The sequence below is a fragment of the Enoplosus armatus genome, chromosome 4, assembly GCF_043641665.1.
Source record: "Enoplosus armatus isolate fEnoArm2 chromosome 4, fEnoArm2.hap1, whole genome shotgun sequence".
In the NCBI taxonomy this organism is placed as follows: domain Eukaryota; kingdom Metazoa; phylum Chordata; class Actinopteri; order Centrarchiformes; family Enoplosidae; genus Enoplosus; species Enoplosus armatus.
The window spans coordinates 26565491-26584277 of record NC_092183.1 but is presented as its reverse complement, the minus strand read 5'-3'; the positions used below and the strand labels follow the sequence as shown (position 1 = coordinate 26584277).

Genomic DNA, 18787 nt, shown 5'->3' with positions numbered 1-18787 from the left:
GTGAGTGTGATGACTTGAGTACATTTTGCTGGTATTACTAATGTTCTTAATGTAACAATATTTCTACATTGTGATATTAGTATGTTTACTTAAAGGCCTGCACATTGAATTATTTTGGATGTGTATGTCCTTTAAGTAAAGAGCAATAAGAGTCCACTGCTTTGATGCTCACATTCCTCACTTGCAAATTTGGTGGGGAGTTTTTCCTTATTTGACTGTCATGTAAATTGTGAGAATAAATGTAGATATGGACACATGTAACTGGTGTGAATCCAGGAGGGCGTGCTGCTTTAGTGGAAGGCAATATTTGTCTGTTTCTGTGGACAAATGGCATATTTAAGTGACCGCTGCAAGAAAAGCTACTGGGTACTGTGACAGACTGAGGATATTGAAGAAAATGTTTTTTTTTCAAACCATGTGGCTTTTGTTGCAGTCAGTGTAATGTGATATGATTGATGGCACATCACAGAGAAATTCTGATGACATGTATTTAAAGTCTAAACCTGGTTCTTCCCATTGTTTACACCCAAACCACAAAGCACATGTTTACTTTGCTTATGAATAGGCACCTCTGGTGTACTTTTTCTCTTATTACCCTCTAAGAATTTTTAGGACTCTCTAATTTCACTGTTTCCGGGGTGTTTAATGATTTAGTTTGAATTGTTCGTGTGTCAGGGCTGAAGTGAAGAATGCTGAGGACATGAACCAGATGATGAATTACTGGTTTATTGTACCCACACACAGCAACAGCCGTATATAAAGATTTCGAACGCAAGACTGAGAAGAAATGAGAATTTTCTGTGCTGCTTTTGTCAGAGCTGCGACATTTCAGAATTAGTCTGCTGTATCCATATGGTGTGCAGGGATAAGAGGACACTCAACACATCAAGGTAGGTCTTAGAGCAGGAAAGCTGTATTATCCGAAATAACACAGCTGAAATACTCTACCATCTAATATTTCACTTTTGTAGCTCATGTCCATGCCAAAGTTACAGTATATTGTAAAAGATGTCTTCATTCTTTAATAGGTGCTTTATTTTGGAGTTAAACAACATTTCAGTTGAATCGAGTGGTGGAATCAGGATCCCTACTAAAAAAGTAGTGTTACAACCATTTACATGTAAAAGTCCTGCATTCAAAATGTTACTTAAAAGTAACATAGTAAAAAGGTAAGATCAGCTAAATGTACTTAAAGTATCAAAAGTAAATAAAGTAAAGTATATATTATAGGATATTTACAACTGATGGTATTGGGAAACCCTCCGTCTTGTAAAGACATTTCTAGTAGTTACAACATTTCAGTTTGAATGTAAATCAACTTGTTTAAAATGAGTCGAGAAATGAGTGTCTGTGTCTTTAAAACGTGTTGAAACCTTCCTGTTGCACTTTTTATGGGAAAGTACAATTTTAGGGACTCAATTCCAGCCTAAAATGACTTCATAAGAGGTTGATTTTTCACTGAACAATGCGTCATGTTTCAGAAGATAATCATGTTTTATTTATCTATCTACATATTAACTAGAAACTGTAGCTGTCAGGTAAATGTAGTGGAGGAGATGCACCAATACAGTGCTTATGGTTTATTTGTTTCAGCAAATACAGGAAAGACAGCAATGGCCGTTCTGAGGACAACACTCTGTGCTGTCTTCATGGTGACTGTAGCGTTGTCTAAACCCGTGAGTAGCTCGCCTATTCTGCTGCCACCACTGTGATCTAAGAGGACTCGTGACAAATGTTAAGAACATTCCTTATTGTAAAAACAGGTTTGTCTAAGTGAGGGTGAGGATTCATCCAAGTCATCGGAGTCCAGTGAGTCAAACTCATCAGAGGAGACTGCCACTCGTGTTGGGCCTTCACAGGAGCCCCTGCAGACAGACACGCACAACGCTATGGAGGAGACCGACGCCCCGGACACCGCAGCCCCACTTCCCTCTGCAGGCGCGGGGCCTTCTACAGCCGCGCTCGATACTCTGGCCCTGCCCGACCCCGAGGACCCACAAACCTCCACTGACGCGGACGCTTTCCAACTCATGCCAGATGATCCTTTGCAAACTGCTCTGGGCGTAGACATTTCTCAGGACATGCCCGACTCTGATCCTGCACAGGACTCCGCTAACGCAGACACTGTGCACGTTCTGCCAGACACAGAGGTCTCCCTCCACCCGGGCCTTACAGAAACTGATATAATCATAGGTATTGGTGACACAAACCAACCACAAGTCGTCACCACCACCACATACCAAGTATTCCCCCAGGGTGCCACTCCACCCTTTCCTCCACACACCACCAAAACAACACCTCCACCATTCTCCACAGCCTCACCCCTGCCCATCACCATCAACACCGCCCTGGCTGGCGTTCCCGTTTGCGTCACTTTCCAGTTTGTGACCCCTGAGCCGGATCCACCTAGAGGAGACAGCATTTGACCCTGACAGAAAGTTGTTGTTACTGCTGTACGTGTATATGTAGCATTGTCTTGATACCTTATCATTGTAACATCAAGTCTAAATGTCCCGACTGCACTTTTAACTTTGATTGCACATTGCCTCCATCAGCGGTAACTTTGTTATAATGGTGCTAGTGTACATGACTGCTATATAAATACAATGGAAACGTTTGAACTCTTCAACGGTAAAACTGGAGCACTGTTGATTTGTGGGATCGACACCTTAAACGTCTTCGTGTGAGCAGCTGAAAATGAGATGAAATGTTCAGGAGTTCAGTGACTGGTTCAGAAGAAAACACCATGCGACAGTGTTTAGTAAACTGATGGTGTTTATTGGGAGTTTGCATTACTGTCACTGTGATGGTAACCAAACTTCTACACCTGAAAGTAAAAGCAAATGGTACTGAAAATAAGGGCCTTTTGTCACAGCAGCCATACCAGAAATGACAGTGCTGTGGGTTTGTTATGAGAAGGAAATACTCAATGGGTGCGTGTGTTGCAGCTGTAATTAGGTCACATTAGCTTATCAGAACAAATAGGCAAGGCTTAGAACATATTTCCAATGCCATATTTCATACCGTCATCTTCTTGGTTGGCTTTAGAAAAGTTGCCTTGTGCCTTGTGCCATGCTGCCGACATGTCAGTTAAGTTCATGCTCAGACTTTCAACAAATAATCATGTTGACTTCTTCTCTGGGGCTAGTCTTAATTTTCATCTGTGACTGACAACATATTTACAAAAGACGGTGGAGTGTGAAGTTGCCCGGGCAGATTACTGTGACGCTGCCACACCTTTGTTCACACATTGTCCCACTGAGAGAATCGAAATGGGACATTTGGCCCAGCGCCTAAACTTCACAGAAAACAACCGTAATTGGTCCGATACTGTGCAACCTCCACCAGCACTTCCCCTTCGCGTGAAGCAGTGGACTGTCACCACCCAGGAGGGTCAGATGGTATTCTCGGATAAGCAGGTACAGAAAATAAAGGGTTTGTTGTTTTTTTCGTAATATGTACAGTCTACAAACATTGGCTCAGTGTGCTGTTACACTCAATGCAAGTTACTACAAGTAGGTGCACCAGCCAAATGTCTAACGTATAAATGTCACCCATTGTGGTTGGCTGTAATTTTAATGTGGCGTGGGTGACTGAGGTTGATCCCGCTGCTCTGGCTCTGTGTCAGTTTCCGCCTCATTCTCAGTGTCCTGCTGCGGCTGCCTTCGTTGGGTCTGCTGGATGAGTCCTCCGTCCTGTGCTGTGTTGTAGGAGCCACAGCCGCCGCACTTCATCCCCAGCACGTGGAAAGGCACTGTGCAGTGAGCTTGGCAGTCGTTGCATATAATCTGCCGGGTGGAATGACGAAAGCGATGGATTAGACGATTACTCACAACAGTCAGCACTGTCCATTTGAAGTGAATTGTACAAATTCGCTTTGAAAGAAGTACAAAAAAAAAATGCAAATTTGTATTGTGCTATTGAGGTCTTACTTTGACAGTGGCACCCTGGTACTCAGTGGGCATCGGTGACTGGGCAATCTCTTTGTCTATCTGATCCCAGTGGTCCTCCATGTTCGAGGCAGAGTGCATACACAGAGGGCAGCGATACGCTCTTAAAACAAAACAAAGAAAATCACATTTAGTGGAAGGCCTCACTCAGTGCCTCTCCGTGCACTTAAGTAACCAGGTTACTCAGAGAAACCAGGTTACGGGGGTAATCGGAGAATGCGTTTACGTGCACTGTAGTAACCTGACTGCTGTAAATCCACATACACATGCGGCAGGTCAGTAATCACATCCATCACAGAGGGATGCATCACTCTGTGTAATGATCTCTCCTTCCATCCGTCACTCAGCTGTTACTGTCACTGTCTGCGGTCTTTTGTCGTAAACACGCCTACTTGTAAAAAGCCGATTAGGGAACCTGCTTTCCTGTGTACACGGCAGAGAAATCGGCGTTCTCCGGGGGAAATCGACGCAGGGGAACCAGGTTTCTCTGATATCCTACCCTGATTACAGAAACCAGGTTTGTTTACATAAGCTAACTGAAGAAAACCGACTTTAACCTGGTTACTTAACTGTAAGTAACCGCGCTGACTGAAGCAGGACTCAACTAAATAAATAATACATTAATCTGGAACAAGACCTTACTTTACTAACTATACATATACCAGGAAAAAAGTACTTATTCCACATACCCCGTTCTGAGCATGTCATCAAAGCAGGTCCTGCAGAGAATGTGGACAAACACATTGTTACCTTTATGTCACAGAAGATCTTGAGCCATGATCACTAAATGAAGATTACAAGTTATTTAACCATAAAACAGGGCTTCTCTCCTTTTCATCTTTGTAATGAGGTCATATTTCTGTTCGTATTTTATGACGGATACTATGATTTCTGAAAACATAGTATATAGAGTAATCAATCTGTATATAAAAAGTCTTAGATTCATGTCTTTTTTTCCCCCCCTGCAGTGTGATTAAAGCTGGGATACACACAAACAGCTAAACATGCACAATTCAATCCCACAGCACTGAGCTACTAGTATTTAGAGAACAAGGAGTCATACTTGTGTAAAAGATGGCCACATGGAAGAACGTGAGCTCCAATTCTGGACGTGTGAATATCCTGCACATACAGAAAAAAAAAAAACATACCGAATTGTAGAGAAAGTATAGGATTGCATAAAAACCCAACATCCCTCTCCATACCGTCCTCTAATGTGTCACATGTTTTATTACCTCCATACACACTGGACAGTTCTGCCTTGAAACATTTTCAACACACTGAAACACACACAAACACAAAGAATTGTAAATCACAGCAATGAGGATCCACGATACACATGATGTGTGCGAGTCTGACGCACGCGTTGAGTAATCATCACCTTGTGGTTTCCCTGCAGATCCTGGGCTAAACACAGGTTGCACTTCTCACAATGGAAGTACTTCTCCCTGGGCCCAATCCTGCACAGGTCAAAACACGGAGATGACACTCAACTCATACATGAGTAACATGTGAGTGGAAGTTAGAGAACGTCACATTAAAAAAAAAGAGCAATTTCTCACCTGCATATTCCACAGGGCAGACAGTGGTACTGCTTCTTATCCTTGTCGAACAAGTGGCAAATGTCACAGTAATACTCCCCAAACCGCACATCACACTGCTGGCAAGTCTGCTGTGCCTAAAAGAATGCGTTGAAAAGAGTGTTTTTTCTTCTTCTTGATGTGAGCTAACCACTACACACACACACACACACACACACACACACACACACACACATCCAACAACAAGTGACATTAAAGATCACAGAGTGGCCCTGCCACAGCTGACAGTGGAGCATCAACAGCCTGTTTTCCCTCAGCTTACCTGCTGCACTGTCTGACACTCGGAGCACTGCACCTCTGTGACTTTGAATCGGTCCATCTCGTGGTTCTCCTCTGCATCGTGGCACAGCCGACACACGTACAGCTTACCACAGCAGGGGGCCTGCAGGACATACCACACGGGGCACATGGGCAGGTGAACGATGGGTATGTCAGTCAGACTTTACTACTTAGGGTAGCCTCAACAATAAGTTATTCCTGCCTGCGACAAAACTGTAAGTTTACAGATACGTAAAATGTTTGGAACATTCTCAGCGCATAAATGCAATTAATAACCAACACGTATGACTGATAGTGAGTGATAAGCTAACTTAAAAGAAAGCTAAGATAATACAATACTCAGTAAACTCTAAAGCCCACGCCATCACCCCCCCCCCCCATCTTATGCAGCTAACACATAAGAAAGGTATAAGACGCTAACTAATATGTCATAATGGTAACGACACAGTTGCTGTGTCTCGTTCAACATTAGCTTTTAAGTAACTGATTAACGTTAGCTAACTTAGCTGTGAGTGGTTGCTAGCGCTACTCGTTATATATATATAGCAGGGTTACAGGGAGGCGTATTCAACACCAACATGCCTCCACCATGTAGGTAAAGCAAACAAATGCAATACAATTAAGTTTACTCACTTTCAATAGGCAGCTGCGCACATAATGCTCACAGCCAGCAGAGGAAGCCATGTTTCCTAGATCTGGTTCTCCTTCGATTGCGACGACGAGACGACGACGACGACGACGCGTCCCCCTTTTCTTCTTCTCTTCTGTGATATGGCGTACAGCGGAGACTCGGCCACACTGCCCTCCTCCGTCGGTTCTGCCACATTCGTTAAAACCGTTAGCAAATTGGTTATGTATTTAAAAAAAACAAAATTGCCGTGACTAGCAAGGTGATATGGCATAATGTCAGTGGCTTAACAATGAGTTAAATTACCGCGTCATACACCCCGATAACGGATGTTTTCCACTGTTCTTATATGTCTCCTGTTTGTTTGCTTGCACTAGAATGGCTTAATGAGGCTCGTTCCCCTTCTACCAAATGACTGCGCCGCTGGTGTAGTGGTATCATGCAAGATTCCCATTCTTGCGACCCGGGTTCGATTCCCGGGCGGCGCACGTATTTTGCATTAGTGAGAAGTACATTGCTACAGTGCAGCACCAAATGTTTGATAAACACCAAATAATGCTCAAGTCATCAACTGCGTTGTAAGTTACCTGCTAGTGTCACCGGAATGCATTTCCCAGATGCGTCCAGCTGTAATTTTCTCTAACGTTTTGCACTTTAGTCCATAAAGCAATGATCACGAATAGGCTAATGGAATATATTATTCTGCACAGTTGTGTTAAACTACAAAATTCCCTGTATTTGCAGCGTATGTCATACAGATGTGGAGGCACATCTTTGTGTGTGGGAGAAAGAGCGCTTGATTTTGGCTTCATTTCAGCGCGCAGGTTGACGCTGCTGACGCCGCTCCTCCGCCATCTTCAACTTCCTATTGTTTGCATCAGACTGAGGCTGTCTGCGGTGTGTGTGAGAGCAGAATCGGCCACCGATTTATCGGAGATAAAACCTTTACGTTCGCGGCCGCTCAAGTTCAGCACAAACCATTTGTATGTCATTGGATTAAAGACCTCTCAGGACGCGACCACTAAACCTTGACGATGGAGGACGATCAACCCAGAACCTTGTGAGTAACAGCGGCCCTGTCTATGTCCTGGAATGGGAAGGCTCCGTGTAACTACGGCGCGTCCGAAATGTTTCCACGTTGTTGTTTCAATTAAAAACTGTAAAACATTGTAATTTAGCCACAAATAGGTATTCAATTCGCGTTGCCATTTCACGTCGACAGTAGCGACGTTTGTACGTGTAATAAGACACAGCATTTTCGACATGAACGTAAAGTTCTGTTTGATTTAGTCGTACAAATAGACGGAACCGTAACTCGTCTGAAAATGAAACTGCAGGGCTAGCCAATGCTAGTTATCATTAGCGAAATGCAAACGCAGCTAGCCAGCCGCTTCTTCTAAAATGCACACATTTCATGGAATGGTAGCTTTATTCCCTAAAGACTCGTGTTTTATTATCAATAGACAGCCGTTAGCTGGAACCTCGCGGAAGGGATGTAATTTTATAAAGAACCGTTTGTTGCCAACCCACTTAGCATGAGGCCCTTTTTGAACCGGCTAGCGTTATCTTTAGCTAGCTGGCAGACAAGCCACGTCAACGCTCGTAGACACGGCCCGGGACAGCTCCATTAAGGGGGTGACGATACTGGAGTTGTTTGTATAAAATTGACACTGTCCCCAATAGTATTTACGCCACTATCGTTGTTTTCTCGTAAATACAAGGAATTGTTGTGGGTTGTAGCTAGCCCGGTTAACTAGCCTTTGTTTGCATGCTACTTCCTGTTTGACAAAGACTCAATTCCCCCCATCTCTCTCCTTGTTTGCAGGTATGTGGGGAATCTGTCCAGGGATGTCACCGAGCCCCTCATTCTGCAGGTCTTCACACAGATAGGACCATGCAAGAGCTGTAAAATGATAGTTGATGTGAGTGTTATCCCCTCTGGTATATACTGTTTGACTGTAGGAAATGGCATTCAGCAGTGGCCTGGAAGGCGGTAGTGCTGCTTATGAAAGTCTCAATCTACATATGTGCTTGATATTGATAATTATCCTCTCCCAGTCTATTATGTCAGGCCTGGCACTCCAAACTACAATAGGTGGCTCTTGTCATCTTTGCTGTGGACTTAATATCAGTCTTGTTTTCCCGTTGACAGACGGCTGGAAATGATCCGTACTGCTTTGTGGAGTTCTATGACCACAGGCATGCTGCTGCCTCATTGGCAGCCATGAATGGAAGGAAAATAATGGGTAAGGTAAGCTATCGTGTCTACAGGGTGAGTGGGGATGGGTGGGCTTCGGGTGTGGGGAATTTAGCTTGTGTGCCTTCAAAAAACAAAACAAAAAAAGTGGACTGCTAGCATTTATATTCTATTAATTAGACAGGGTTTTCCAACTGACAAGGGGAAGCTGCTGGAGCCATGGTCCAAATCAGATCTTAAACATTTCAGAGCGTTACTACTGCCAGAAAGTTATCTCACTGTTTGTAAAATTGGTTTCATTCCGGCCTCTTAAATCCAATGGCCTTGAAATATATGAAGCTGTGGTAGTGAAGGTGGAGGAATATTGTAGAAATGTAATTCAGGGGTCCACTGAATAAGCCAGTGATGTAATGTCAAAAATCTTCAAGTCCATGTACATTGGAAAGATGGCAACAAAACAAAGTCTGGAAGGAACTGGATAAAGTCAGGTTATTTAGAACAATAGAGCAAGCCATTAACATTTTAGTCTGCAACATTTAAAGGACCACAGGGCCTTATAAAAGAATATTAAAGTGGTGCTGGATGGCATAATAATGAGTTGAGTTTCTGGACTCAGTGCTTGGACATAAACCAAGAAATCAAATGACTGTGATGCTGAACTGAGCAGCCACACTAGGTGAGGTGCATTGGTCTTGACTTACACAGGGCAGAAGTGAGTGTTGAGGCACCATAGCACATATATTTTACATCAAGTCTCTTTTTTTTTTTAAAACTTTTAAGTCAGTCTCTAAACCATACACCCTTGCAGTGGACATTACCAGGTTTTACTGTAAATGATGTAAACATACCCCACCTGGCCTGTCCTTTCTCTGCCCCTCTCTGCAGGAGGTCAAAGTCAACTGGGCCACGACGCCAACCAGCCAGAAAAAAGACACAAGTAGTAAGTACAAGTACTCGTTTTATGTTATTAAAAAACAGAAGTCTGATTCAGAAGAACAGAAATATTGATGAGTTGGAAAGATTGAAAATCACAGCAAAAGATTTTCATTGTATATGTGCTTACATATTTCTATGTAGTAATAGTCATTTCATTCACTTGTGTGGAATGTGGTTTTGCCAAGATGACTCTCCCTTTGTCTTTTCCCTATTAACAAACTGATACATTTCAGGCAAGAAGTCACAATCTTGGACTTAAAATATGTCCCCCCCCCCGCTCCCTTTAGATCACTTTCACGTCTTCGTTGGAGACCTCAGCCCAGAAATAACCACAGAAGATGTCAAAGCTGCCTTCGGACCGTTTGGCAGGATATCGTAAGTATCAAGCTAAGATTTACGGGCAAAGATACGGACAGACAGAAGAAAATGAACGGGAAGTATTGTTATCCCCTCTCATATCAAGAAAAAAATATATATATATATCAAGAAAAAAAAAACGTAGGTACGTTCATAAAGGGATCGCCCCAGGAAATGGGATATGTAATTAAAATGTGAGTGTTTTTTAAGATGACTAAACTGATATTCTTTTACACTTTTTGTACTGTCAAGCTTTGTGTTGTGCTGCATGTTTTCAATGCACTCCTATTGGTGTTTTTGCCCGCAGAGATGCTCGTGTCGTGAAAGATATGGCTACAGGGAAATCTAAAGGCTATGGCTTTGTGTCTTTCTTCAACAAATGGGTTAGTACAGAGACATGACTCACCAAATATTAATCTTAGTGCATGTTCACGTTAATTCTGCTGTCATTGGTGGGGATCATAAAACTGAACCATTTCTTTCTAGTTATATTAAAAATTTAGGATGTTTTAGATTTGATATTTCCAGGCATTTTCACACACATTTCTGTGTGCTGTGCTGCAAAGGGGCTGTATTTTAGATTTTACATCATTAGACTCCAGCTCATTGGAATAACCAGATTCTTTCTTCGTTCCAGGATGCAGAGAACGCCATTCAGCAGATGGGTGGCCAGTGGTTAGGCGGCAGACAGATTCGAACTAACTGGGCCACAAGAAAGCCCCCCGCCCCAAAGACCACCTATGAAAGTGTGTAGTATGAATGTGCATGTTTTGCTTGTTTGCTCAAGGTGTTGGATTCATATATTAACAGTAGCAATGTTCTCCGTCTTCTCCCGGCAGATAACTCCAAGCACCTATCCTTTGATGAAGTAGTGAATCAGTCCAGCCCAAGTAACTGCACTGTGTATTGTGGTGGAGTCAGCACAGGACTGACAGGTAATGAAACTGCTAGTAGCATTGCTACCATCAGTATGATAATGAAACTGACCGTGGTAATATCAGGTAAAGTCAGCAAAGAGGTCAAAGAGATAAAATGAATAAAACCGCAAATAAGCTGTTTACTGATGGAAGCCAGCGAGCACTACTTTAAATGGTACGACTGTTCTTTCTATGAGGCCGAAACCAACATAGTAATATAGTAATGCTACTACTATTGATCCTAATATAACTCCCGTTGTCCAAAAACACAAGAAAGAGCCATACCATTGCAATGGATGATATTTTCCTTCATTCAAGTGAATACGGCCACCGTACTTTACCACTCTCAGCTCGTCAAACTCACAAAGCAATGTTAGTGACGTTTTCCTTGTCAGAGATGCTGTATTTTAAATCCAGAGATTGAAAGCGGAGTCGCAGGGTTGTTTGAGGACAAACGTCACTGGCCATGCTCCTCTGAAAGAAAGAACATGTCTCCCAATGTGTTAGTACAGCTCGGTACCCGGTAGCAGGATTCAGTCAAGTATTTTGGCCTTTTCAGGGGAATTGTTGGTTTTAATGAAAAGATAAAGTAATGCCTGTGTTATCTGTTTATCAGTCATTACAACACTTTTTGGCTAAGTTTATTCTGCTCAGAGAGGTCACTCTAAAGCTCTGCGGTATTATGAGCAAAATTGTGACCGGCCTATGAATGTAACTTATGACCACCAAGAGACTGAGGATGTTGGAATGCAAGCAAATGTTTTTTCATGACACATCAACCCACATAGAAACATTATCTGATGTTCCCTTTCTGTTTGTCTGGCTTCCAGAGCAACTGATGAGACAGACCTTCTCTCCCTTTGGACAAATCATGGAAATAAGAGTTTTCCCAGACAAAGGCTATTCATTTGTGAGGTGCGTGTGTCTGAAAGTTTCATATCTACTTTTCTCGTCTTTTCTTTCAAGCAAGGTCAAAATACGACGCACTAGTTCTCAATCCTGGTCCTCAGCAATCTGGGGTCCCGCTGATTTTCATTCTAGCCATATAATCAAGGACTGACCACTTGAGGTGTAGGGAGAATATAGTTCACTACAAGGTAGGAGATAATACCAGCAGTGCTCTGAACGCTGATTGAGAACCACTCAAACAACTTGTTTGTAATTATATAATTACTATATCATTTTCCAGGTTTTCTGGTGGCAGGAATCATGTAATGATTACTTAGTTGCAGTATTGATTCCAGTCCCTGGTATCATTGTATTGCATTGTAAGATTAATATGTTCTGTATGTTTCTTGAGTGACCACGTAGTCGTAATAATAATACAAAAACTTCTCACAGTTTGCTAACAGAACAGATCTGTGGTCACCACTGCTGAGTAAATATCTATGAAATGAGGTTCAGCGTGTCCTTAGTCTCTCTCCCTCTGTTTTTGTCCAGGTTTAACTCCCATGAGTCAGCAGCCCATGCCATTGTGTCAGTGAATGGCACCTCAATAGAGGGCCACATAGTCAAATGCTACTGGGGTAAAGAGACCCCGGACATGATGAACCCGATGCAGCAGATGCCTATGCCCCAGGTGAGGACACCATATACTGCACACGCTGTATGAAGAAGTGTCATGTATTTTTCTCCCTTCATTGTGGCTTTAAAGCTATGATCCTCCCTGACATACTCAAGGAGCTGGACCCCTTTGTTCTGGCCGAGGTGGTGTTTTTAAAAACCCATCATTGCATCAAATGGAGGCCTAATGTTTGTCCGGTCAGTTATCCAAGTTGAAGTTTTGCAAGTTCCCCGCAAGAGGAGAAAGTCAGTCACGAAATGTCCCCCTATGGATAAACCCCTGAATGGCACGTTAAAGATCTATGTACTTGTTATTTATGTTTTTAGAGGAGCGTTGGTTAATTAGGAGGAAAACACAGGCCACATGTATTTGAGCAGCTGTTCTTTTCTTAAATGCGTATATAGTTGGAAAACATACTTTTTGAAAACATCTACTATGATGGAGGAAGTGTATGCTTAACCATACTTAAGCCATACTTGTTAACTGAACCCTACAGCAGAACAAGATGAGCTTCCCTGCAGCCCAGCCCTACGGCCAGTGGGGCCAGTGGTACGGCAACGGGCCCCAGATCAGCCAGTACGTCCCAAACGGGTGGCAGGTCCCCACCTACGGCGTCTACGGCCAGGCTTGGAACCAGCAGGGCTTCAAGTAAGTAGCACGGTGTGCACAGGGCTCCCCTTCATCGCCTCCTCCTACTCCAGCACCATCAGAGTCCCCCTTCAAGACCGGGGCAGCGAGAGCCAGCTCTGGCCACGGGAGGGAGCCATGACCTCCCTCCCCCAACCCCACATCCTCCCTCCCCCACCCCCCCCCCCCACCTCCCCTTCTCCCCCTCCCCCGCCAACTTCCTCACCCTGCTCATCTTGAGAAGATTGAGAAAGAAGCACACACACACACACACAGAACAATCTGAACTTTGATTTTGTCGTCTATCATGTTTCAGTGTGTCATTATTGCTCACTGTGTACAGCACATCCTAATAACTGATGGGGTTTGTTCCCAATTGTTTTTGTCACTTGAATTACAGCGCAAAATAGTTCCAAACTGTAGTCTGCTCCAAAACTGATTGTAAGAAAACGGACTAAAACTAGCTAAAAGCTTTTTTTTTTTTTTTTTTTTCTTTTTTGAATTTCATTACATTTAAAGATAATTGACTAAATTGACTGAACACGATACATGCTAAAAGCCCAGAACAACGCTTTCACGGACTGTCCACACCTGGAGATAGTTTGTTGTTGAAGAATTCATTTCCCCTCTGTGTAAGATTGCCTACTGTGTGTAAGGACTGCTCTTTAAGGCTGTTCAGTTGTTTTGTATGTCTACATCCATGTCAGAGCTTTTTACATTGTTTTCCCTTTTGATTTCATTGATCTCTTTTTACATATACCTGAGGATTTGATCTGTATATGAATGTCAGTAGGACATGTTAAATATCATTTGTAGGTTGTTATCAAATTTTGTTTTTATTTAGACAGCCTATGTGCAGTGACGTTTTGTGCACCCAAGAAAAATAAAGGAGAGGCCATATGTTGTTGACAGTCTAAAATTCTTGGTGAACAGCTGTATGCATAGGCTCTGTACAAAGGCGCGAGGGAATGAAAGCAGTCATAGTGTGCTTGTTTGTCGAATGTACAGTAAATGCACAATTCCTAAGATAGAGGCGACGCCTCTCTTGACTTGAAATTTGAAGATAAAACTTTATCCTGTATAAGCTGTCTTATCTCCACACTGAACTTTAGAATTTAGTTGAGTTACATAAATACTTCAAAGACATCATGTGACTTAGGTGAGAATTTACTTACTTCTTTGTTATACTTTGTAGCCAAATGTAGAAGTGTTGCAAGGGGGGTGAAGGTGGTCTGCATTCTTCGATACAGTGTGGCTTACCTGTCTGTAGGCTGGTTACAGCTGTTGTGTGTTTGTGGCTATCCGCAGTTGGGAGGGGGGTAGAAAGGAATATGTAGCTCGCTGCGCTTAGCCTGTATCCTCTTTGTCTGCTTGTCCACCCATGTTTAATCAAATGACACTTACCTTTGGCCCCTCCAAAGAGCCCTCCACCTTCTGTTTTTTTTCCCCTGTTTTTTTTGCTAGCTTGATTTTTGCCCAGCCTGCCTCACCCTCACAACCTCTGATAACTCTGTTTGCCTTCTTGTTCTCATTCTAGCCTGTCCAGATTCTAGTAGCTCTAATATAAACCGTCCCTTTTGCTCCCTTTCGCCTTGTCTCTTCTAACCTGCTGGCATTTTGTCTTTCTGTGTGTCTCTCTCTCTCTCTCTCTCTCTTTACCTCGTTTTTTTGCAGTCACTTACCGGCCAGTGCTGGGTGGACTGGCATGAGCGCCATCAGTAACGGTGGGGTTATGGAGCCTACACAGGGATTGAATGGGAGTATGCTAGCCAACCAGCCCGGTATGGGAGCCGCAGGATACCCCACACACTGATAAGTGGGCAGGGTGGGAGATTTGTCAACCATCAGCCTCTTATTGGCTGTACGGTGCCCCACAGGGCTGTGTAACACCGCCTCCATTTGTGGCAGGACTAAGACTTTTACTGGGATGTGGAACCTATTGGGAAGGTTGACGTCTATAGGAGATGTAAATGGGATTTCATGGGGGGGGTTGACGTAACGGGAGCCAGGGAGGAGCGATTTGACCCACACAGGTATTTACACCCTTTGTGGTAGGCAAGACTGGCCATGAACCAGGGCTCTTACCATTTTTAAGTTAACTGTAAATGAGTATAAAACTGTAAAGGAGAAACTTTTGGATTTTTTTTTTTTCTGGAGTTTTACAAATTGCTTCCATTTTCACATCTTTCCTCTCACACAGCCACCGAGAGGTTTGTCATTTTTTTTAAAGGAACTGTTCAGTCTGAGTCGTGCTAAGTTATGAACCTTTGGAATGGAAATCTGTTTAATTTGTTCTCATTTTCTCTTGGATTAAAATCAATTGCAGGGATTGTTGCCACTGCTGTTTCTCTGTAAGGGCAGATAAATATTGCACAGTTTTTTCCTCTCTTGTACTTGGACAAATTTGACTACCAAGAGTGTTTTTTCTTTTTTTTTTTCCTCCCTTTTTGCATTCCATTTCTCCTTCATATCTTTCGGACAGCCTCAAATCTTTTCGCCACATGTAAATAACCATTCATTCATTTGAAACGATGTAAGTAAAATGCTACTGTTAACTGTGGGTGCTTGCTTTCTTTTTTTTGTTTGTTTTGATAACTCGACAGTTAACTCCAACATTGTGCGTAGCAGAGTGGCACTATCAAATGTGACACTGGCGCAGTGCAACACACGATTCTTCCATGCAGGGATAGACAGCATTGCCATGCAGTGCATCCTTAAAATTTAACACAATTCAAATGTTAAAGGGTGAACATGTTTGACACTTGTGATGGTTTTTAAATATCTATTGAAACGCCAGTATTTTATATCAAAAATCTGAGTGGATTCAACCTTTACACTTGCTCTTTTTGCCAGAGAAATGGGGAGGCCTACATTGTAACTGTTGCCTTATAGAGCTGGTTTCTTTTACCTGACAAGATACTCTTTTTAATTAGGCAGTGCCTACAGACATTTTCAGACCCTTTTGTTTAGAAAGGTGTTAGCCCTGAGAACTGATGACTCTGCTACTGTAATCAATGTTTTCTTGCTTTGTCCAATTAAAATGCTAATGCACATAAACCACACAGTTTGTTGTCCTTTTTTTCCTCATGGAGGGGTTGTTTATTCTAGGAAACATTTAGGCTGCTTTCGAAAATATGAGAAGTGTTATTTCTGCTTTTTAGGTTTGTGTTGTCGAGTGAAACGTTTCGATGTGAAGATCTCAAAAGTTGACGGAGGCCACCGTGTTTATTACTCAAACTACAAGTCATAAGACGAGACCTCTCCCTGGTTGACAGGCCATTGAAATGTTGCATGTTAAAAAGAAAAGTTATTACGCACGGTCACTATTTCTTGTACAGCGACATTTGTTATGAGGGCGACACTCCGGCTACAGCATGCTAGGGCCTGACTGAACTGCGTCCTCCGCATACCAGTGTTTTGTGCATGTCCAGCTGAGGACATTAATGGGTGATACAGGAAGATGGCTACTAAGACAGCTAGACCTATACTGTTATGTAGCCTGCTCCTCATGTATGTATGTTTTGTTATTCTGTTTTTGTTCTCCTGAAATCTTTTGCAGTAAAAAAATAAAATAAAATAAAAAAAGCACACGATAACTAATAATGGCTGCATTCCACGTAGGGGAGGTCCTGGTATTGTGCGTGCTGGCCCACTGGATTAGTTTACTGGGACAGTTAATGGAACGGAGGCCTTTCCTACTGAGACGAGTCAAAATGTAACGAGAAAATGTTGCTGGTGTTTAAACTGTTATTAAAACACAAATTTCCCCTGTGCGGAGTGTTTTTAAAGAAGAAACTCAAGTAAGCAACAGCCCGAGATGAAGAGGTGAGCCTAAAGTGTCAGAAGGGAAACGATGAAAAGCTTGAATTATAAACCTTGTTGCGCTGGGCGTTTTGAAGTTGAGGTTTCAGGTGCTCGTGAGGAGGTCAGCTGGGTCAGCCTGTCATGCCAGAGTGCGGAAGAAAACCGTTTTCTGAGCCTGTGGCATAGAGGCACATTCAAATAGTAGGTGGCACCGCACCTGCAGTCCAACTTAGCGCTTTTACTGATATCTACTGAGTTTAAGTGTAGTCCACTGGTTCACGGTGGGTATGAGGTATTGTGTATCGACAGTGACGTCTATGCAAAACACCAGTTTGTCCTGGAAATGCATGCGTGACAGCCAACCGCCGAAATGTAAACTGTGAGTTGTTGATCTGTGCACCAGATGGCGCCCTCGGTCCATGTTTCCTGTATTGTGCTGTGGCGCAGGTGGCTTGGCTCTGCTGTTGTTAAGCACTGTGTCACTCCACTCAGACCTCAGGTCAGTCAGTCTGTCAGCATGTTAAATGACTGTAGGCAGTACTTGTTCATTCACACACATGAAACGTTTATTTTCTGTCTCTTCTAGTCAGCGGAAAATGTCTTTTTTTTGTGTCCACTTCTGTAAACTTGTCTCTCTGTTGAGAAAGTCTTTGAACGTGTGTGTGTGTGTGTGTGTGTTTGTGTCATGTGAGACAGCAGTGCCAGCTCCCCTCAGTCAGAGTTATTGGGTCTCAGACAGCAGCGCAGTCTGTCTGGCTGGAATAACAGGCAGCAAGAGCTGACAGGCTGATAAATGGTTTGTCTCTTCACAGCTGCTCAGCCAGGACCCAACTGGGCTTTAATGGACGGAGAGTCTGTTAGAGATGGAGAGAGAGAGAGAGAGAGATGTCAGGAGATGAGTTAGCGAACAGATTACAGCTGAAATCAATCAAAGCGGCCACGCTCGCTTTCTCTTTTTGTCTGTCCTGCTTCCCCTCTCTCACTTTTTTCCTCTTCTTCTGTTTCTCGAGGTGCAAACATTCACCCTGTCCTCTGAGTAATATTCTTGTCCTGGTTGAAAAGGTGCAACCGTGTGGGGCAGAGGGAATATACTATAGGCTCCATTCAACATTTGGGAAAAGTTCCGTCATTGTGGCTGCTGTCTTCCATGTCTCTTCATCTGTTAATGCGTTCAGGCCCAAAATGATCCACATCCTGTGACAGATGTGTGACGGAGATGCATATATACATTTAACAGTCACTGTCAACTGATCAGTGTTGCATTGCTCTGTTCATTTAGTCTTATATTTTGTTAGTATTTACATCAGTTCATGTTGTACTTTTATTAAAAGTGATCTGTTTTTCAGCTGGTTTTCCTTTCCTTTCCCAGACTACTTCCATACTTCACTATTCATCTTGAGATGCGCGCACAATACAAATACACACGGTATTTGTCTTGTGGCAATAGATAAGCTACCGTAATACTGCAAATAAACCAATGTGAAGCTGTAAGACATGAGCTTTTTTTTGTTGTTGTTGTGTTTTAATGTGAGACTTTGTGACTCCTGAGAAAAGAAATAACTCACTCTTCCTCTCACAAATGAAAAGTCTCAGCAACAAAATGCATGTCGCCCAATCGAATACACTCAGGAGTTCTGCTGCTACGGTCTTACTTGGCCTGGTGTGACCAGTAGCTTATTGTGGCTAACGTCAGCTAATGCTAGGGAACTTTAGGCAAATATTGCTATATAATGGTTAGTACTGAGTCAGACGGCGTGACGCCCACTTCCGTTGCTGTTACAGTGGCTCAACAGTTGAACAGCAGTTTAGCATTTAGCATTTTTAGCATTGTCCCATAATTGTCTCTCGTAGCCTAAACGTTAGATGATGTTTCCCTGACTACAGAGCTGTGATCAAGGTTCAGACCAGGCTATTACAGGGTAGTAAT

The 18787-nt window shown here is 43.0% G+C and overlaps 2 protein-coding genes and 1 non-coding gene across 7 annotated transcripts; 2 read left to right on the top strand and 1 right to left on the bottom strand.

Annotated features, from left to right (window-relative positions):
* Positions 1 to 2787: 2787 nt before the first annotated feature.
* On the bottom strand, positions 2788 to 6552 carry rchy1 (ring finger and CHY zinc finger domain containing 1). Its single transcript, XM_070904479.1, has 9 exons — positions 6464 to 6552; positions 5814 to 5933; positions 5513 to 5628; positions 5332 to 5410; positions 5186 to 5230; positions 5014 to 5072; positions 4640 to 4669; positions 3933 to 4053; positions 2788 to 3788 (listed from the first exon to the last, which is right to left on the bottom strand). The coding sequence occupies exons 1-9, from the start codon at positions 6512 to 6514 to the stop codon at positions 3576 to 3578; spliced, it is 834 nt and encodes a 277-aa protein (XP_070760580.1). The 5' UTR covers positions 6515 to 6552; the 3' UTR covers positions 2788 to 3575.
* Positions 6553 to 6875: 323 nt separating this feature from the next.
* Positions 6876 to 6946, top strand: trnag-ccc (transfer RNA glycine (anticodon CCC)). Its single transcript has one exon. It is a non-coding gene; the product is annotated as a tRNA-Gly (tRNA).
* Positions 6947 to 7356: 410 nt separating this feature from the next.
* Positions 7357 to 16118, top strand: LOC139283872 (cytotoxic granule associated RNA binding protein TIA1). Of its 5 annotated transcripts, XM_070903927.1 has the most exons (12): positions 7357 to 7518; positions 8284 to 8380; positions 8611 to 8709; positions 9541 to 9595; positions 9879 to 9966; positions 10256 to 10331; positions 10586 to 10694; positions 10788 to 10883; positions 11696 to 11780; positions 12306 to 12444; positions 12926 to 13077; positions 14731 to 16118. In XM_070903927.1, exons 1-12 carry the CDS (start codon positions 7493 to 7495, stop codon positions 14867 to 14869), a joined length of 1161 nt encoding a protein of 386 aa, XP_070760028.1. In that variant the 5' UTR covers positions 7357 to 7492; the 3' UTR covers positions 14870 to 16118. The 5 variants fall into 5 exon arrangements, with proteins under 5 accessions (XP_070760028.1, XP_070760031.1, XP_070760030.1 ...); XM_070903930.1 differs by lacking the exon at positions 14731 to 16118 and having other exon boundaries at positions 12968 to 13956; XM_070903929.1 differs by lacking the exon at positions 14731 to 16118 and having other exon boundaries at positions 12956 to 13956.
* The last annotated feature ends 2669 nt before the right edge of the window (positions 16119 to 18787 follow it).

Coding starts and splice junctions, on each gene's coding strand:
- rchy1 (XM_070904479.1), bottom strand. CDS start 6,514: ATGGCTTCCTCTGCTGGCTGTGAGCATTATGTGCGCAGCTGCCTATTG. Junction 4,054..4,639: donor GATGACATGCTCAGAACGGG/GTATGTGGAATA, acceptor TTTTGTTTTAAG/AGCGTATCGCTGCCCTCTGT. Junction 3,789..3,932: donor ACCAGGGTGCCACTGTCAAA/GTAAGACCTCAA, acceptor TCCACCCGGCAG/ATTATATGCAACGACTGCCA.
- LOC139283872 (XM_070903927.1), top strand. CDS start 7,493: ATGGAGGACGATCAACCCAGAACCTT. Junction 7,519..8,283: donor GACGATCAACCCAGAACCTT/GTGAGTAACAGC, acceptor CCTTGTTTGCAG/GTATGTGGGGAATCTGTCCA. Junction 9,967..10,255: donor GGACCGTTTGGCAGGATATC/GTAAGTATCAAG, acceptor TTTTGCCCGCAG/AGATGCTCGTGTCGTGAAAG.